The following is a 21,262-nucleotide window of genomic DNA, read 5'->3' as shown; positions in this document are numbered from 1 at the left end:
TATATAAACAGTTCCAAAAATATAAGTTCAATCATTTTGTTCTTTAAAAGATTAAAATCATAGGCAATAACAAATAATAATAATACAAATATAAAACAAGCTAGGCCTAACAGCCTGGTAATTATAGAACCGTCAATCAAGAATATAATGGTAAAATGATTGCAGTCATGTATCTAAAACGGACAACTTTGCTTACTTTTTACAGACTAAAACACTGATAGTTTCCTCAGTAGGATGTTCTGTAGAAAGATATAAATAGATGCTTTTTGGAATGATGATCCATCGTTATTAAAAGTTAGGTTCGACAATACAGCGTGTATATATTAAGTTAGGTTAGTTAAGATATTGTTTGGCTAAAAGAGGTGACGAGAAAATCATGAATTAAAACTAATAATTTTAAAAATAACTTTTAACCTTCAGATCCACATTTGAAGTACTTTCTTTTTAATGTTTTATGCTGCTACAGGTGAGACTCAATACAACTCAGCTAATCGAATGGGTCAGGACAGCTACGTTCTTATTTGAAAAAAAAAACAAACTTTTAGCAGCTCTTTCTGACGTTAAGTAAAATAGAACTTTTATGTCATCCTAAACACTTGTTGTTTGAGTCAGTCATCCAGTGTTATGTTCGTCACACCACAAGTGTTACAAAAACTGCATTAAGGATGTGAAATAAATTAGTCGGCGGTAATTTTTCGCATAAATAAAGTTAACATCCGGGGTTCAGTTCCCGGTGGAAGGACAGAGCACAGTAGCCTTTCGTGTAGCTTTCCACTAAAAAACCGACAAAAGGCCATAAATTAAAAAACAACGTCTTGATCAAGAGGATTCAGTTCTAAAAACTTCAATGAAGTAACTGATATCTGTGGAAGTTAACTAAACTATGATGAACGATTAAATATGTGAAGATCTCGAAAAATGTAACCAGTAAAATAAGTTAAGTTCCATTATAATTCATAACCATTAAAATAAGTTAAGTTCCATTATAATTCAAATAAATAAGATGAAATTTCGTTTGATTTTTCCCAGTGTGACAATTTTTTACAGGTGATTAATTTTCATTATTCGTTGTTTAACACTTCATATTTTGAGTCTTACTGTAGACATTAAACCACAGTTTATCAGGATAACACTAATCATATGTGACCAATATATATTTATGTATACCTGGTATGCTATGGAATGAAGACCGTCGGATATTTCCAGAAATTCTCCTAATGGCTTTTCTGATTCATTTTCATTACCTGTTGTGGATGTTTCAGCTGGAGATTTTTCTTCGCCCATTTTCTTTGTTATCAAGTGTAGAGTTGTATACTTGATAGCTCTCACGACTGCGGTACTTGGAAAATAAAACACTACTGAAATAGTTTTCTGCTAATAAAGAGGGCGCTTCGTTGGCTAAAGAATCTTCTAATTCTGTTTCACTTGTTTTTGTAGCATAAAAGGGACCTTAGGTTCCTCGAACGTATAGTTGAAAACAGCAATTCGCGTAGAAGTAGATGTCTAGTGAAAAGGCAGTGGACCGGAAATATAGCTGAACAAATTAACGCCCCTGCGTTTGTGAGGTTTTATGCTATACATACACACGTATATATATATGGCAGTTCGAAATATACATATATGAATTATTCAAGGTTGAATATGTTCATTTTCGTACAAAATATCATTAATCTCATGTATTCTTAGTTCCAATAACTACTAATTTAAATATATTTTTCGAAAGATGGAACGAAACTTAACTAGTTTTGTTTAATTTTTTCCCAAAAAATGAATTTCTTTTTTATTGAAAAGTACAAATGAAACGTTCCGTATTGGTTAACGTTCACCTTGCACATTTGGGTCGATTGGTTTTGTTGTTGTTTAGAATTAAGCGCAAAGCTACACAATGGGCTATCTATGCTCTGCCCACCACGGGTATCGAAACGCGGTTTTTTGCGTTGTAATTCCGCAGACATACCGCTGAGCCACTGAAGGGCCATTTGGATCGATTCGATGAGATTATATTTCGATATAAGTGGTGTGAGTTATTTATAAGGAGATAGAAGAAAATTAACCCTAATGATTTTACCTACCTTTTTATAGATATCTAACAAGACATAAAACTTTATACTTGTGAATGAGTAGTACGGGGAAACAAAGCTAGGAAATATTTTATCCTGCAAAAGTGATTCGTATAACAGTTGTTGTTGTTGTTTTTCAAATAACATAAAAAAAATTAATAAACCAGTCATACAGGGTGTTCGGAAAGTTACTGTGCACTTATATATTTATTAACAGACATGTTTCAATATAGAATACAGAAGGTAAATATGAATGACAATTATAAACAATGTTGAAAGTGACCCCCGTTGGCATCAATACAGGCTTAGATCATTCTTATTTTTTTTAAACACCGCTATCAGTTACTGGCTTGAAATAGACTGAATGAATGTTGTTATCGCTGATTACAAAACTGCGCAATGACTTTCCGAACACCCTGTATATGTCCAACGATTCTGTCTGTCTTTTTTTTTTTTATTAAGTTATTTATTTTTCAGTACATACTTTCAAAATGAAAAACCTTCGTAAAATTAAACTCGGACATTTTATACAAGTGATGAAATTACCATGAAATGAATATTTTTATTCTAAAATTTGTATAAAGAAATGAAAAATAAATATATATTTTTGTACGGTTAAATCTGTCTCACTTTAGCATCTATTATTACGATAGTTTCAACCTTTTTAACATAAAAAATCAGTCTTTGATTGGATTTTTCTGATGTCTTTCTTTTAGTGTATAGCTACACAATGGTTTGTGTGTTCTGTCCGCCCTGATGACAGTGGCACTGGGTTTAGAGTTGTAATTCTGTAAACTTACTGTTGACAGCCAAGTGACAAATGGTTGGTTTGTTGCTAAGCAAAACATTGCATGATCAGTGTAGGTTGTGCCCGATACGGTTATCGAAATCTCTTTATAGCCTTATAAACCTCGAGACTTAATGCTGAGCCATTGAGGGTGGAGGGCAAAAACAAACGAAACTGTACCTGTTTCGTATGAAATACTAGAGTTTATAATAATAAAAGATTTATTCGAAACGCTATTTTGACGCTAGAATTGTTTAATTACGATGAATACGTCTGAAGTACCATTTCCTACGTTTTATTATAAATAATCAACACTGAATTTTTCTTCTTTTTTTCACATCTCCTTGCACATTATGTTAGCTGTTCAATATATTTTGAATAAATGTGTACATACTGTATCGCAGAAGTGAGTAGTGTTTTAAATTTTCATATTACTTAAGCCTTTAAGTATATCTGATTACTAAGATTTTATGTACAAGAAATATTATTTATAAAAATAAAACTTCGTAGTTTGAATATCAAACACGAGATGGCAAGGCAAATAATGTTGTATGTATAGTTACTATAGTTACCGAAGGACTGCACAGACAAAATTGAGGTAGGGTTTCAACCATTTATATACTCAAATTCCTTTTTAAAAAAATAAAATCTGACATATATCAGTAAAATATAAGATAAAAATAAACTGTACAGAAAATAATTAGTGCCGTTTTGCAGTTTTTTACGAGGCTAATTAATCATAATAACCTCTCAGTGAGGCTTAAGTTTTACGTCTTGGTGGTAGTTGTATTTAAAAGTAATGATAGAAGCGATACGAATCAGTGTGTTGAAATGCTTTAATTATATCGCTTTAAGACGTCTGGAGTTTGAAAACTTTTCATAAGCCCAAATTTGAAGAAAATCTTTTTGATTGTCTCAAATATTTTGTTATACAATTTTAGCAAAAACAAAAGTAAGATAATATATTTTATGAACTGTGAATTATTATTACTTTCACCAAAATGTGTAATTTTAGTGAATGAAATAAATAATTCATGATGACATAGCGAACGTTTACCAATTCTTGAAAATACAAGAGTAAAGTATTTTGAGTTTTGAAAAGAAAACGACAAAAAAACAACAACAAACAAACTTGTGAATAAACTGTTGAAAGATGTTGATAACAAGAATAAATAATACAAAAACAGCAATTGATACTACACTTTTAGTGTTATTATAAATTACACTTTCCGTATTTTATTTTAAAGCCAAAATCAAAGAGATAAAATTTAGTTTAAGTGAAAATATCGTACATAATACCTTCCTACATGTAACCGCAAATTATTGGTAATTAATTGTAATATATGTTTTAGTAATTTATTTATTTAAAATATTGTACTTCAGTCAGTGTTATCCTTTTGGAATCAGTTTCATTTTTAAATCTTCTAAAGGGTATTTCAAATTTTTTTCCAGTTTGTGTAACGCCCCCATGTATTTTTTGAGACGCGAGTTATTAAAAGTATTCCTGTTTCCTCTGTGTACATATTTCAAGAAATGTTGTATTTAAGTTGATAAACTTAATTTTTTAATTGAATCTCCAACTTTTATCGTTAATTAATAGTAGTCCTACAGTGGCGCAACCAGGATTAGGGAGTCGGAAACAGGAAGGTTTTGTTTTTTTTCAAATGTGAACTTCTTCTTTTACCCAAATACTTTGTACAATATACATGAAAATCAATTGTTTATTTGAGAAAAAAGAAGAAAACTTTATAGAATAGTGAGGTTGTCTGGTATTGAGGGAAGAGTTTCTAGGGTAGTGATAGACGTGAAATATTCGGCCCGACATGACCAGGTGGTTAGGGCGCTAGACTAGTAATCTGAAGGTCCCGCGTTCGAATTCCCGTCACACCAAACATGTTCGCCTTTTCAGCCGTGGGGGCGTTATAATGTGACGATCAATCTTACTATTCATTCGTAAATAATTAGCCCAAGAGTTGGCAGTGGGTGGTGATGTGATGATTAGCTGCCTTCTCTCTAGTTTTACACTGGTAAATTAGGGACGACTAGCGCAGATATCCCTCGTATAGTTTTGCGCGAAATAAAAATCAAACAAACCTGAAATGTTATTTTTATACCCCTGTAATGTTGAAGAATGTAATCCTCCAAGAAAAAAACCTGGCTTTATTACATATGTTTAGTCTTATTGGTTTCTAAAGATTCGACAAATTTTGGTGTTTAGACCATAATTACGTCTTCAATTATAGCATAGTAAATGTTCTTATCCCTAAGTGTTGATGTAAGAGATGTGTTCACTAAAAGCTATTTGAGTACTCTACCGCGTATACGTGTTATTTTAATTAATAGATTAGAATTTGAACTTCTCTAACTACTTTAATTACAAAGTGATTAATAGTTTTGTTTTCATTTTTGAATTAGACATTTGCTCGTATTGTTTACATGCAGTTTATGAATATTTCAACGTTTACTTTCTAAGAGAAGTGTTTTAAAGTTGGCTAAGGCTTCAAATAGGAAGTTTCGTGTTTACAGATTTATTTATTAGTATGGTATTTTTCTGACATTGTCTGAATTGTGTCAATTATTGCGAATGAAGACTTTTTATACATGGAGCTACTTAAATGTTGAGCATCAAAACAATTTCCAATAAATATTTAAACTATATGCTTTATTACTTGTGAAATAAAGCAAACAACACATCATTAATTTTTTGAACGGGCATGATTTAGATATAACATTTGAAATACTATATTTAGTCCAACATTTCGCCACTAGATGGTAGCGTAAGCTGCATTAAAGTGTGTGTGGGTTTGTTACAGAAAACTCACATCTGGCTATCTGCCATGTATATCGAGGAGAATCGAACCCCTGATTTTAGCGTTGTAGCTGCTTCAATAAAAGTTAAACCATTTTAATCAGATGAACAAATGTTTTCATTAAGTATTAACTGATTTTAAGTGTGTATTGCATTTAAAATCAATCAGTTGTTTATCTTTGAAGATTTTTAAAAAAATGTAATTCAACAGCATACAGAAAGAGAGTTCGACAACTCGAAAAAACCCTTTTGCTTGAAACGTTACAATAAAAGTATTTTGATATGGCATTTTTTCAGCTTCACGGTTTGAAACAATTCCTTTTCACCAAAGTGTAAAATCTACCTTTTCTGTAAATATATTTTTTCCTGTCAAGTGATTAGCTTAGAAACACAGCTGTAAATAACATATAGTAGGATACAACATATATACTAGAATACAGAATAGAATATTTAATTAACAAAAGAAAGCCATAAGAACTCTGTATAATGTATACTTATATTATTATTTGTAGTTCGTGGTGAAAAAACAATTTCATAAATGGAACAGGACTTTAGAGAACCTTTGGAGTTTAATGTAAAAGGACCTGTTCCAATCTTACTTGAGGAAGAGCGAACCGACCATCGGTCGGGATGTAGTGTCGTAGACATTACATTTTCCGAACCCGTAACAGTAAGTTTATCTAATAATCTATCATAACTGGTCTTAAGTGTTCTTTACAAAACAAGTGATAATTATAAATAGACATTCCTCACCTGATTTGAAAGTATATTTACTTATAACAATAAATAACAATGACAGATGTTTAAAGGAAAAAAAACAGCGTTTAATAATACAGAAACTAGAACACTTATTTTTACTTGACAATTTATTATATAACGATAAAATAGTATGAAACTAGGAATAGTATCATAATTTCTACATGTTACAATTTCTCACTGCGTTATTATCAGTAATAATTTATTCATCTATTTCTATATGAAGATTGGAGAGATTTTGTTCAAGAACTATTACACTGCTTACATAAATGTACAATGCAAACGAAGTCAAAATGAAGAAGACAGGATTGGTAAGTGTACTGTAATTAACTTTTACGAATCCTGCATAATAACATCTTAATATAAAAAATAATTGCCATTTTGTTTATTGTGTTTTTATGTTATAAGCTCTTGGCTGTGAGTGTGATGTTTAGAAGGATCATACAGAATTGTTTGTATGTTTGTTTTGAATAAAGCTACACGAAGACTAACTGCGCTATCCCTCCATAATTTAGCAGTGAAAGGTAAGACAGCTAGTCCACACCACCAATCGGCAAATTTCAGGCTACTCATTTACCAACAAATAATGGCATTGACCGTAACATTATAACGCCCCCATGACTGTATGTTTAATGGGATGGGGATTCAAACCTGTGACCTTCAGATTACGAATCGAGCACTCTAACTACCCGACCATGCCGGTCCATGGATCACACAAAACTGCCAAAGTATTTCTTTACAAAAAATACAACAACTATGACTTATGTTTTACTGAGTAATTGTTTGAAATTAAGCACAAAGCTACACAATCAGCTATCTGTGCTCTATTCACCACTAGTATCGAAACCCAGTTTCTAGTTAAGTGAATCCGCAAACATACGTAAGGGGAGCGGCTTAATTTTGAAAAGCCGATATTATTTTTGTGAAAAGCATTTACTTGGATTGGAGACTTACAAGATGTATCAGTGTTATAACAAGAGATGAAAATTAGTTAATAACCAAGTTTTTAACTTGCTGGTGTGTTATGAACCCTGCCCTAAGATTGAGGTCTGATATCATCTTAGTAAAATAAAACAAAAAAAGAAATTAATTGTACTCGTTGCATTGTCACTGTGTATGCAATAATGTATTCGTAAGGTACATCTATCGTACAATGTTTTTTTTCAGTACATATAAACCTCATATTATATTTTCCATTTAAATATCATGAGACTTCCTGAGCTTCGTTAACGAACGATAATTATATTTAATTATTTTCATCTTTATAGGAACATCTGTAAAGCTTATTTTTCACATTAAATCTGCTAGGAAAACTACAAAATGAAACCTAGAGGTTAGAGTGCAATAATGTATTCCAGGGTACACGGTTCGCGTCCTCTTTCCTGAAAGAAATGTGGAAAATCTTCGCATTTTGTAGCCATAAGTAACGGTCCAATCCCACTATTGATCCAAGAGATTGCAATGGTAGCTTTTGACCGCCTGTTTTTTTTCTAGTCTACCAATTCACCATTTGCTAATGCAAATAATCTTTGTAAAACGTTGTGCAAATATCCAAAACATATCAAATTAATTCTGCTAGTATTCCTGTGTTACAAGTAACTAATTGAAAAGTCGACTCTGTATATATATATATATTTATATTAAAAGCTATGTTACTATGATGCGTGTTTTGTAAACAAGTAAATCCAGGAGTAATCTACCTTTACATCTGATTTGAATCACTCAAATGTAAGGTAGGACTGCTACTATTCTTGTGGAGGTTATCTTCCAACCACACTACATCACAAACTATCCTTTGATCTTGTCATTTCTTATTCTCTTTTTATTTTTGTTGTAGTTTTGAACTAAGCACAAAGTTACAGAATAGACTATTTGTGCTCTGTCCACCACGGGTATCGAAATACGCTTTATAGTGCTGTACGTACGCAAACATACCGCTGTGCTACTGGGGAGCTATCTTCATTTTTTATCCACCAGTAAACCGATTAAACCTTTTCTATCGATACTCATGTAATATTATAAGTACAATTAAATAACCTCTTTTTGTTTGTTTCATACAATAAAAGTAATTGTTTTATTGAGAAAGAATAAAATGAGAGTGATGATTACGGCTAATTTTATTAAGTTTGAATGCTACGACTTGGTTAAGAATTGTTTTCCGATACTGAATCATGAAACAGAAATAAACGAATATAATTATGTGTACAGATAGTAAAGCTGGTAAAGATAGACAAACTGTGGCGTAACTGAAAGCGGTTGCAAAAAATTCAAGATCAATACAAAAAAAATCTTTATGAGATAAAAAATAACTTACCTATAAAATACATGAGTTGATAAAAGATAAAATTAGATATTCTTAACACCACAAGAACACAACTAATTAATTCTCACAAAGCTTTAAGATTTTGCACAATTCCCAAGGTTTCCAAAACTAATGATGTTTATAGACCAAAGTATGTAATTTACTAGTTTCATTTTATATAATTTTTATTCTAAAAATTAAAAAAAAGTAAATTTTTACCATCACGAATTACAGAAATTATGGTAAAAATTATCTAAAGCATTACGGACTAGATGAAAGATTAGCTAAGAATCTTAGTTATTATTTTATATATGTGTAAATTAGTTTGAAATTCAATCTTTACATATTTTAATTTTACAACATAACTTTGTATTAGATGTGTTGATAACACATTAATGATGTGGCCACTTGTGTCATATTGTTTTTGAATTTCACACAATGCTACAAGAGAGCTATCTGTACTAGTTGTCTCTAATTTAGCAGTGTAAAACTAGAGGGAAGAGAGCTAGACATTATCACCAGCCGCCAACTTCTGGGCTACTCTTTTACCAAGTGAGATTGACAGTTGTATTATAACGCTCCCGTATCTGAAAGGAAAAAGACGTTTGGTGGGACGAGGATTCGAAAAACTAGAGACTGGGAATCAAACGCTCTACCCCCCCCTGGTTTATTAATAGAGCAGTTAAAAATTATGAAATAGACTTTTGATAATACTAATTTGATGAAAGTAATTTAGTAAGTTTAACAAAAGATTATTTCATCTTACATTAATGTCTGTTTTGTAAAGTTTATAAAATTTCTCTTCAGAAATAACATTTTACTTAATATATTAATCGATAAATAAAACTGATCTATTGCTAATTAAAACTAGAGTGAATAGAATGAAAAAGTAAAATAAATTGAGAATGTATAAGCCAAACTAAAATGAGATAAAACATGGTGTTGAATGAACATAAACGAAACGTGAAAAAAAAGAAAATATTCTTTCATAGTTAGATGAATATTTTAGTATAACTCAACATATGGCCTAGTGGGATATAACTGCTATTTTTTCAACCTAAAGATGACAACGTCAAAAATATTTGTTAATCATGAAGGTTGTTAAATATAAGAAAAATAATAAGGTATTAAACAAATATGAGAGATTAATAAGACAGAATGTGAGTGGATAGTGTGATTTTCTGTAATCTATCTATCCGTATGTATATAAAACACAAAAATCTGTGTATATATCTGTCTGTCTGTCTGTTATTTAACTATACCTAGGTCGCTAGGCTTAAATCTCAACCATACTTTGTGGGATGGTAGTTTGGAACAAGGGTATGTTATTGGAGGTTAACAATCCTTCTACCCAATGATTGCTCTTATTGTGAATTTATTATCCTTAATGTAAGCTAACTACCTTTATAGATGGCACTATGCTCTTACACCGGAAAAAACTTACATTTTCTATAACAGAACATACAAGCAGTGTAAAGAGGATGACACAAAAACGTCTTATAAATATGAGAAAGTGCGCTGCATTCTTTACAAAGGAATGTTTTCTTTTAAATGATCGCCACTGTTACAACCCAGATAAACCCAGATGCAATTTCTACTACAACAGCCATTATAACATTGATATGAAGAGCAGTTTCCTGTTTCGCACCCATTACTTGATTTGAATCGTAACCTTACAACTCCGGTCCGTAAGACACGTCTGCAGCTAATGACTGTCAATTAATTAATAACGTCAGACAGTGTGAAAAAACAGTTAGAGCTAGGTGTTGAAAGTGGGTATTAGAAAACACCCTAACCGCTAGTACTTTTGTCTCTATCACCTCTACAATAAATACTGTAGTAATATGTTATATTGTAAATAAATTCTGTGAAAGAATTTTTTACACTATTTACCGTAGCATCTCCCCCTACACACATATACACTTTTTAAGTTCATAACACGGATAAAGGACGGATATCTCATGTTGTAAAAATATGAAATTAGGTAACGAATTATTTAATATAAAATTTGTTTGAAATCTTGTGGTTTGGTGTGGTTTGAATTTTGCGCAAAGCTACACGAAAGCTATCTGCGCTAGCCGTTCCTAATTTAGCAGTGTAAGACTAAAAAAAAGGCATCTAGTCATCACCACCCACCGCCAACTCTTGGACTACTTTTTACCAACGAATAGTAGGATTGACAGTGACATTATAATGCCCCCACGGCTGAAAGAGCGAGCATATTTGGTGTAACGGGAATTCGAACTCGTTACCTTTGGATTACGAGTCGAATGCTTTAACCACCTGGCCACGCCGGGCCGAAATCTTGTTAATTGCACTTCAGATAACGCGTTGAAACATAAAACATCGACTTGAGACTGTGAGTGAATCTCAATAAAATATTTTATTGTGTAAAAATATATATTTGTGAAAAATTAGGTGTTTCTTTTACCCTAAACTTTCTTTGCCATTATCATGTATATAAAAAAAGAGGTATGATTATGAACAACAGATTCGCTTTTTTTTCTTGAGATTACATTAAGATAATATAAAAAGTATTTAATTGTTAACTAGGTAACATTAAGCATTTAAAAGGCATATCAGCTCTTGTTTTGTGAACATTTCTTTTTCTAATCCTGGCTGTCTGGCTTGGAGCTCTTCTCACAGATATTTTAACGCTTACTGACTTAAGAAGCTTTTCTTTATTACTGGTTATGAATACATTGTTGGTGACATAAGTCATTGAACTATATGATGATTTTCACCGAACAGACTCACGCTTGTACAACGGTGAGTCTACGGATTTACAACGCTAAAATCAGAGTTTCGATTCCCCGCTGTGAGTTCAGCAGACAGCCCGATGTGGCTTTCCTATAAGAAAAACACACACACACCGACTATTCCGGAACATTAATACTGTACTAATTAATATATTAGGTTGATGTTTAATTTCTAACGTTTGGACGTACTAGTACTTCTTAGTTACATAGCTTATATAATTAACCCTTATAAGGCATTTTTTCACATTATTAAGTAAAGAGTAGGTATTTCCACTTTCTTATAATTAATTCAAGTGATATAGAAATACAGTTCAATTTTTATAAGTGAACAGAAAAAAATAACAGCAATGATACAGTATGATACCTCATTGTACATAAGTAACAGATGACTTATGTAATAATACTGTTAATAAACATAAACTAAAATAATCAAATCTTTTGAACTACCATTATTGCCCTAAAAAGTTTTAACCTCTATTATTTAGATGCTTAAAAATCAAATACATGTTTTGATATACATGTTTTGTAGATCACGAATCGTTACAGTGGGAGATCTGTGTCCATCGTGCTGTACTCATGTGTGATCCTCACTGTGAGAATGGAAGCCAGGAGTACGTGTCAATCACACAAAAACAGGTAGGTACAAAATTATCTCTAATTTATGACATTCCACTGTCCTTACCAAAAGCATTTTCGCGAATTCACACATTGGCTTAAAACTTTACACGTAACGTGAATTTTTTAAACGTTTAAAGAGCTATAAATATTTGTATATATGTATGTCTGTTAATAGGGTCGTCTTGCTTGGCTTGGAGTCGTAGCTTTAAGATTGGTTTTACGCCAACCCTCACCTCAGTGGAAAAAATTTGGGATAGAAAATTTGAAGATCTACAGAGAAGCTCCAGTAATTATATTTCTTTATGGCATTTCAGTAAAGTTTTAAGACACTGTTGATAAAGGCTGAATACCAAAGTTTAGTTTTTGAATTGAGATAGTTTTTTTTTTATTAATTTACACCCATTGGAAACGACTCATGAAGCGAATAATCTCCCCTTTAATTTCGGTGAATAAGAGATTGTTCTCAGTAGAATTACGTTTTATAGTCACGAGGACTGCCTTTACTTAAATAAATGTTTGGTTTGAGAATGCTAGGGAAATTTATGTGTGAACTTCTAAAGTAAGACATTTCAAGCTCATTTTTTATTCTTTCGTCAACAAAATGTAATAAATTTACTTACATCCAATCTCATCAAGCCTGTATTTTATGACATCTTAAAATAATAAAATATGTTTATATTTATTTTTGTTTTTTCTTGAGGGAAGTAATGCTCGAATGTCAATTCCAAGAACTCTAATTGGTGGTAGACCCGTACGGGAAGTTGAACATATGGATAAGGTATGATATTGCCTTAACATAGTTTCCTGCCATATCTGACAAAATAGGATATATGTAACAACCTTAGATTAGTTTTTACTTTCAATTAAACGTACAAACAGCAAAAAATTAATTGAAGGATAAAAATAGTAAGATATAAAAATTATATTTTTATATGCTATAATGAAACTAGAATTTAACTGCATTGGTCTTGCAATATTGCAACCATTATTATATTATTTGAGGTAATACGTAGTTGTACTTCCATTTCTAAGGTATATACAATTTATTTCTTAATTGAAAGTGTTATCTAGAATGGAAAACTATTTCCTTCACATTTAGATACGCTATCAAAATACAGCACCTTCACCAACTTTATAATTAAACTTTCGTACACCGAATAGTTCCCACGTAACTTACATCAGGTTGGTGAATTTGTCCCTAAACTTAAAAACAATAATATACAAAATGAGTGAGTTTGAAAGGTAGGAATAGTGGCTACAAATCTTTATAACAGTATGGAAAGTACTAAGTTTTATTGTTTAGTAAACAACTATCATGTGTTGAGTAATACAGATTTGAAGTGTAGTTCGGTACACATAGGGTTAAGATCTTGTAGTTAATCTGAGTACAATATACACGTGACTTACTAACTAGATCTAGCTCTTTTAGAATTTTTCGAGTTTTTGAAAACACATAAACATTTATTTTTATGTGTTTGTACTTTCATTACATGTATTCCACCGATCACACTGTATCACAGACAGTAAAAGGTAATTTTTTAAATAGAATTCTGTAGCTCGTTTGGAAGTATACTTTTTTAGTTCTTAACTTAGGTTTTAGTAACAGAGAAAATTATATTCACCTGTATATGTGTGTGTGTGTGTTTTTTTTCTTATAGCAAAGCCACTTTGGGCTATCTACTGAACCCACCGAGGGGACTCGATCCCTGATTTTAGTGTTATAAATCCGTATACTTATTGCTGTATTAGCGGGGGGCTATTTACCAATAGCGTGTCGGCTCTTACTTTACATTTTCTGAGGGAGCTTATCAGCGTAATCCTAGTGTCGTTTCAAAATACAAAAAGAAAAATGAAACATCCATCTAAGACATGTTATTGCACTTGTATTAAGATTTTATAAAACGTAGCTGTATTATTGTATATTACCAATACGTTTACTGGCCTATGGAACCAGAAGATCTTCCTTTATAACCTAGGCTCGACATGACCAGTTCGTTCGGGTGCTTAGCTTGCAATTTGACGGTCTCGAGGTCAAATCCGATTTTAACCAAACATGCTTGCCATTTTAGCTCTAATAGCTTTATAAAATAACAGTCAATCCTACTATTTGTTAGTAAAAGAGCAACTCAAGAGTTTGCGGTAGATGATGATGCCTTCCTTCTAATCTTTCACTGTTAAATTAGGAACGGTTAGCGTAAATAGCCCTTGTGTAACTTTATGCGAAATTCAATATAAACTTTTATAACCACAGGAGTCATTTTGCGAATGAGAGCATTGTTTCTGTTTGCCTTCAGCTGTGGTTTCGGAATCTATTACAGTCCTCAACTCTATGCTTTTCAACACTTATTTTCCCTTCCGCTTAGAATATAGTAGAGGTTTCTTCGAAATGATAACGAGGGATAACAGCAGTTCTAGAATATCTGGGTGTTGGCAGCAAAATTGTAGATATTTTACATGCTTTAGGGTGATATTATAAGGAATCGTTAGCATGATATTAATGATAATTTCATGATATTTATTTGTGTTGTTTGTTTGTTTGAAGTTAAGCACAAAGCTACACAATAAGCTATATGTGCTCTGCCCACCACGGATATTGAAACCAGGTTTCTAGCGTTGTAAGTCTACAGAAATACCGTTATTCCACTGTAGAAAGGGAAGATTCATGACAGTTAAAGATATATTTATAACACTGACGCATTTCCGACTTAAATTTAAAAACCCAATTTTTAAAAACATGGTGAAAACTTCAAGAATACTACAGCTTGCTGAACGTTGAAATCAGTAAACGACCGATGACATTTCTAAGGGTTCTTAAGAAAATAAATAAATCATTCGTTACTGCTGTGTTACAGATTGATTCCAGATTTTCTGCTGCAGCTACTCACTTGCAAAATTTGTGGGCTATTGGAGAGATGTCGAGAGCAAGCCAGACAGATCAACAGGTCGGCCGATTTGAAGTGAGTTTCGTTTTCGTTTCTATCGAATTATAATTATAGGTCGTTAACTGTAGCTTGTTGTCACTAGTAAGATATCTAGGAAGGAGCTTTAAAAAATTGCTCTTCCTGAAGGGTTTTATAATCAGTACAAATTACGTGGGGTTTCGTTTCAAACAGGTGGCGGTACCATTTGATCAGCACGCACTACGTGAAATCTTAAGCATGCTATTTTAGGATGACATAAACCCGAACATCAACAATGAAGCAGAAAATACGATACATAAAAAATATTGTAATGTATTGCAGAAGTATAACAAGCAAAATTAACAGAAAAAGCTGAATCTAATAGCTTTAAAGGTTCAGTTTAATAGCTCTGTATAATGGTTGTTTAGGAATATTTGAGGCTTCCAGTCTTGGACACATTACATTAATTAAAGAAAGCTCTCTTTTAAGATTGGAATTATTTTTAAAATAAATTAACTTTTTAATTCCTTTAATAACAATTTGTATTACCATCTACGTATTTGCATTAGAAACATGGTCTTAAGTTATTTGACCACAATGCACTTCCATCCACATAATTAAATAGCATATAAGGTTTAAGCATAGTTGTTGAATTATAAAAAAAAACAAAATATATTCCATCCAAATCAATTGTAATCAGAGCATTGACTGAAGTAGGCATAAGGCTAAAAAGTTGCAAAATAAATTCATGTGGTAAGAATGTGGAAAACATTTTTTAATTAATTAAAATGGTCATTTATATGTATCTAAAGTATTGTATATACTTTGAATATAAATATTTGAACCAAAAAGCCCCATATGATGACTGTTTAAAACTGAAATAGGCTAATAACTCCATATACAGTTTGATTAGAAATACTTGAGTTTAACTGTTCTGTGCACTAGCTGTTTAGAAAGCGTATAGGCTACTAATCTTATATACAATTGGATTAGGAATAGTTGAGTATAGCAGTTATGTACTGTTTATTCATAAAGTGTATAGAATCTATCAGTCACTTGATTTCTAGCAGTTATGTACTGTTTATTCATAAAGTGTATAGAATCTATCAGTCACTTGATTTCTAGCAGTTCAGTGTTGTTGTTTTTTTATTTTATTTTCGCAATCCTAGCAAAACAACAAATTTACTGAATTGTTTAAAACATAGTTAGAAACTGTTTTACATTTAGCTATCAAAAGAGAATAAATAGTGTAAACTGTTTCGCCTGTTTCAGTTAAGATTTTTAATTTAATTCATAGTCTGAGCTTTTTGAGCTTAACAACTTTTTATTTAGAGAATTAAATAACAATTAATGTAATTAAAACAACAAAGTATTTGTAAATTATATCGTTTAAATGACTGCCGGAGAGAATATAAAAAGTTTTGGACAAAAGCAATAAAGGAAGAAAATTTCACGCTAAGTAAGTTTTTAAAGATATACACACATTTTATTTTCCACAACCCTAACCCATGTAACTAGCTAAAAACAAGGCGCTCATTTTGTCTCGTAAGTTGATTATAAAACAACTCAAAATATTTATTTTATTGGGGTTACCTTATCAAAATTTAGGTATGATTGTTGTATAATAATAATAACAATGAACATTACTTTTAACAACGCTTCACCTAATAAATGGGACTGTTTGCTGAAACTCATCTTGTTTCTTGTTTGTCTTTGAAACTACATCAACAAGAAATTGAATCCTTATAACCTAATGTATTGACTGGTTATTTCTTAGCTCAAAAAGACCAATGTATGCGAAACGCATGCAGATAAATTATTCGAATTAGCATTTATATCTTCATTTATCAAGTGATCATCTAGTTGAAATAATTTGTTTGATATGCATGAATTAAATACGAGTATCTTTGTTTAAAAGCATAGGGAAATGTAATATCAAAATAAAAGTGAAAAACGGAAAGAAACAGAAATTCGATATGTAAGATATTTACGCATGAGAGTTAGACTTACTGACCCTCATAGACATAAATTAATCTTATAGTTGTACCTGACATCGAAGATATAACTTTCCTGTATGCATGCTATCTATACTTAGAAAACGTTACGAACTATAAATAATTGTAATCAAGTTAGGAATCAACTTGTTTATCATTCAATACCCGCATTGTTATATGAATGTCACATATTAAGATTTGCTTTGGAAAGTAAATCTAGGTTATTGTTATTTTCTAGTGTAAACGTTCCTAATTATTATTATTGAAAAAAGCACTTTTAAGAGCAATATTTCTCATTTATTTATTTCCTAGGATGAGACGCAAATGTCTCTTTTGTAGTAATAGCAAAAATAAATCATGTTATTGAATTAATAAAGGTAAAGGAAATGTTTTGTATTTTAGGGTTAAGTTAGTTAAAACTTTCGATGATTACTTTTTATTTATATTTGAATTTATAGAAACAAATCAAAGTCATGAAATCAAGTATTCATTATAATTATTTTATGTAATACTATGAGGATATAATATTAGTAAAAACAAAATATTTTAATTATAAGAGGTACACGGTAGAGCCTATCGTCAAGTAACAGAGGCTATTCTACTGGCAGCGAATCCGACCTCCTATCACCGAACGTGCGTTCCCTGTAAGTCATTCCATTAGAGAAACCTAATAACTGTTGGAGCAGTTGCCTTCCCTCTAGTTTACACACTGTTTCAAAATTAGAGACGGCTAGCACGGATAGGCCTTGAGTAGTTTTGTGCCAAATTCAACAAATAATGCAAACGAACACAAATTTTATCAAAAAACTAACCACGAATATATAATGTAAAAGTAACTGACAATGTTTAGGTCTGTGTAATGTTATCCTTTGAAAACTTTTACCAACATCAAAAATTAATAACTTTAGAAAGTTTTTTTTTTCAACTTAGTTTACCCTGAGAAACGAGTAATCGTTTATATATATGTATGTATGACTATGTGTGTGTGTGTGTGTGTGTGTAAGAGCTTGCTAATATCTTATTATTGCTACTTGATCTATATGTTCAAATTGATAATTTAACTTTATTCGGTAACAAGTCAAGGTACACCACAAAACTTCTCCATAGTTTACAATATTACACATTTTCTGTCTTTTAAGGTCGCAGAAGTTGATTTTTAGATCAGTTATTAGAATGTGCAAGTGAACCACCTTAAAATAAAGACTGTTAAAGTGAAAAGAGGCATGCTGAGGTTACTAGGCAATATATTTTTATATATCAGTAAAAAATCATATGAAATTACCTAATTTTGGATGTATTGAAATTTGTTTTAATTTAAATGTTTTAAATTAAGTCTACGTGTTAAGTTGTTTTGTCCTGACAACTTTAACTGCATACACCAGAAAAACTTACTACTGTTCCAGTGTTGCTTTGAAGAATTTAAACTAAACTATTGACGTTTTAATTTAATAGCTATCATGATCATACGTCATTTTAAGATATAAAGGCTGTGTTAAAACATAAAAATTACACGCGACGAAAATAAATTTTGGCGCAAATTGAAAAATGAAAACACTAATTTTAAGTTGTAAACTTTCAGTAAAGTTTGGCACCAGGTTCAGTACAAAACACTCCATGTATTAAAACCTACAGACGTGGACAGACCAAGCCTGCTGGTATGGGTCATTTACAGAAAACGTTTCGGTACACGAGACAGTTTGCAAATATAAGAGGGATCTTGTACCACAACATAGTCAAAAATGCAGTACCATAAAGCTATTCTTACTATATTTTCGGCCCGGCATGGCCAAGCGCGTAAGGCGTGCGACTCGTAATCCTAGGGTCGCGGCGTCGCGCTAAACATGCTCGCCCTCCCAGCTGTGGGGGCGTATAATGTGACGGTCAATCCCACTTTTCGTTGGTAAAAGAGTAGCCCAAGAGTTGGCAGTGGGTGGTGATGACTAGCTGCCTTCCCTATAGTCTTACATTGCTAAATTAGGGACGGCTAGCACAGATAGCCCTCGAGTAGCTTTGTGCGAAATTCCAAAAAAACAAACAAAACAAACTTACTATATTTTCAGGAGTTATTTCTTATCAACTTAGAATCTAAGTAAATAAGAACATATACAAGAAATGTTTTTATATATACTCGTTGAAAATTAATAACGACATGTTTTTTTTGTTAGTTTAAGTTTTATAAACATTGTTAATTGCTTCAAATACCTAGACACAAAACTACTTTCAACTCTCACCCTCATCAATAATAACAGTTAAAAGAGAGATGTGGAAATTAATTTAGCTTTAAAACATTAACGGTCCATTTACATTATGAAAGCACTCTTGCAGCATTAAATAAGAGTTCAAAATTAAACTGGAATTTTGGATTAGGAGTTTTTCAATGAGAACAAAAATTTATTCACTCGCACTTTTAACCATGGGAACGTTGAAATATGGTATTTAATCTCACTATTCGTTAGTAAGGAGTAGTTCTAGGGCTGGCAGTGAGTGGTATAAACTAGGTTATCACTTTAAATATAAGGATAGCTAGTACAAAAAACCCTTGAGTGGGCTAAACAGTCAGAGATTCCTAGAAGTTGAACCTTGAACAGTAAGTGCCTTTTCTCAAACGTACTAAGTTTAAAAGGTGATGTAAGTTTCTACAATACTGTGTATTATATTCAAATACGGAGTTCGTGTCGAGTAATAGACGTGGTTCAACATTTTTTCTTTGCTTTACTCGAAATTCTTGATTCTCCAAATGCGTACATTTTAAAAAAAAATCACAAAATACATATATTTGAATAATTACAATGAAAATTACATTTGATATTTATGCAATCTTTATTTTTTTTAGATACAAAAAATTAACTCAACTGTTGAGTGATATAAATTCCTTCTTCTATGGGAATCATTTACGCATAAATTACGGTTATTTATTACCAGTTAAGTTATTTATTCAATAACAGGTTCTTGGCTCAATTCCACATCCTCTAACTCTCTCTGTATTCTCTGCTCTCTTATTTCTTTTACTATATCATCCCCATCTCTCAGATAGTCCAGCATGGCCCACTCCTAGGTTGTTTCATTTGAATACTTTCTTTAGGACCTCTGAAAGTATAGAAAGAGGTTGGAACCATTTGTAATATTGATATCCTGAAGACTTGACAAAATACCGTGGACAAAGGAAAAAGAAATAAAGAGATTGTAAAAAAAAAGGTAACTCATTGACACCATAAAGCAAAGGAAGACAGTATATAGGGACATATAAAAACGTACGAAATAAAAACATATCAGACAATGTACCGTCTCTAAGATCTCATAATGTACAAGTGAAACAGTAGTGGCGGTTCATTGCAGTCGACCTCTGTAACACAGACGGTACTAAAATAAACCTCTTTCATGGAACTGTCTGCTCGAACAATGTGTCCCATCCGTATTTTTGGCTTTTCTGATTTTCCACAAACAAAGTTTTATTATTCCTCACTGTCTCAATCATCTTATTATCAATCAAGTTCTTATACACTTAGACCAGCTGATTTTTTTTTCATTTGTTACCAAATCCATCCCGTTAGCTCTGTATATAATAACTAGATCTCTTCTGACTTTAGGTACAGAGATGCTGGTGTGGCTGTGGCAATAAGTAACTGCTATTATAAAATATATTTGTTTTTAAAGGGCTTGATTAATATTGGCAGTTGTTTTTAATCTAGTAGTGAGAAATATTTATTAGAACATATATATGTTTAATATGAAGATTTATAATAATAAATGTGCAAAATGACTGTTCTCTTTATCATTTTCTTAAATTAACTTTGCCTTATAAAATTAAATTTCGGTATAAAGTAAATACTCATTCAAAAATTAAGTCACTTATTTCTCCAAATGAAACAACTTGTATTGCTTAAAGTTATATAATTTGGTATTCTCTGGTGCTCTAAGTGATAAGTAGGCTGTAAAGAATAATAAAAGGTTCTAAAAGGAAATGGAACAACTATGATTTTGAAAAAATGAAAGAGGCTGCAAAGAATGGGTATCAAAATGAAACAATATTTATTCACTTCACAAAAGCTATCAAAAAGTGTAGACGCGAAGAACAGTGCCTTTTACTGGAAAAAGGGCTCTCCAGTAACTTTAATGAAATCTGGATTTCTTCTAGAATCTCTCAGAATATGTTCAGTCTGTTGCAAACTGAGAAAACATGGTATTATATACATGAACAATAATGTTATCCTTTGCATCGTGTGTGTCCTACTCATGTGCCTGTTAATCATTTCTATTACATAGTGAGAGGAATTATA

At 31.6% G+C, this 21,262-nt stretch overlaps 2 protein-coding genes across 5 annotated transcripts in view; one reads left to right on the top strand and one right to left on the bottom strand.

Annotated features, from left to right (window-relative positions):
- The window catches only part of LOC143258446 (ninjurin-2-like), a 33,286-nt gene extending 31,723 nt beyond the window's left edge, over positions 1–1,563 (bottom strand). For both annotated transcript variants that reach the window (XM_076517404.1, XM_076517403.1), the window contains exon 1: positions 1,168–1,563. In XM_076517404.1, the coding sequence (XP_076373519.1) occupies positions 1,168–1,284 (117 nt within the window). In that variant the 5' untranslated portion in view covers positions 1,285–1,563. The remainder of the gene's footprint in view (positions 1–1,167) is intronic.
- A 1,841-nt stretch (positions 1,564–3,404) lies between these two features.
- The window catches only part of LOC143258445 (nicolin-1-like), a 27,862-nt gene continuing 10,004 nt past the window's right edge, over positions 3,405–21,262 (top strand). Inside the window, exons 1-7 of one of the 3 annotated variants that reach the window (XM_076517400.1) lie at positions 3,405–3,445; positions 6,169–6,326; positions 6,639–6,723; positions 12,003–12,109; positions 12,267–12,377; positions 12,792–12,869; positions 14,944–15,048. In XM_076517400.1, coding sequence (XP_076373515.1) covers positions 6,195–6,326; positions 6,639–6,723; positions 12,003–12,109; positions 12,267–12,377; positions 12,792–12,869; positions 14,944–15,048 — 618 coding nt within the window. In that variant the 5' untranslated portion in view covers positions 3,405–3,445; positions 6,169–6,194. The remainder of the gene's footprint in view (positions 3,446–6,168; positions 6,327–6,638; positions 6,724–12,002; positions 12,110–12,266; positions 12,378–12,791; positions 12,870–14,943; positions 15,049–21,262) is intronic. The other 2 variants (XM_076517401.1, XM_076517402.1) reach the window with 2 other exon arrangements.

The sequence above is a fragment of the Tachypleus tridentatus genome, chromosome 8, assembly GCF_004210375.1.
Source record: "Tachypleus tridentatus isolate NWPU-2018 chromosome 8, ASM421037v1, whole genome shotgun sequence".
In the NCBI taxonomy this organism is placed as follows: Eukaryota; Metazoa; Arthropoda; class Merostomata; order Xiphosura; family Limulidae; genus Tachypleus; species Tachypleus tridentatus.
Note: the sequence above shows the minus strand (reverse complement) of the source record. Positions and strands in the feature narration are given on the sequence as shown.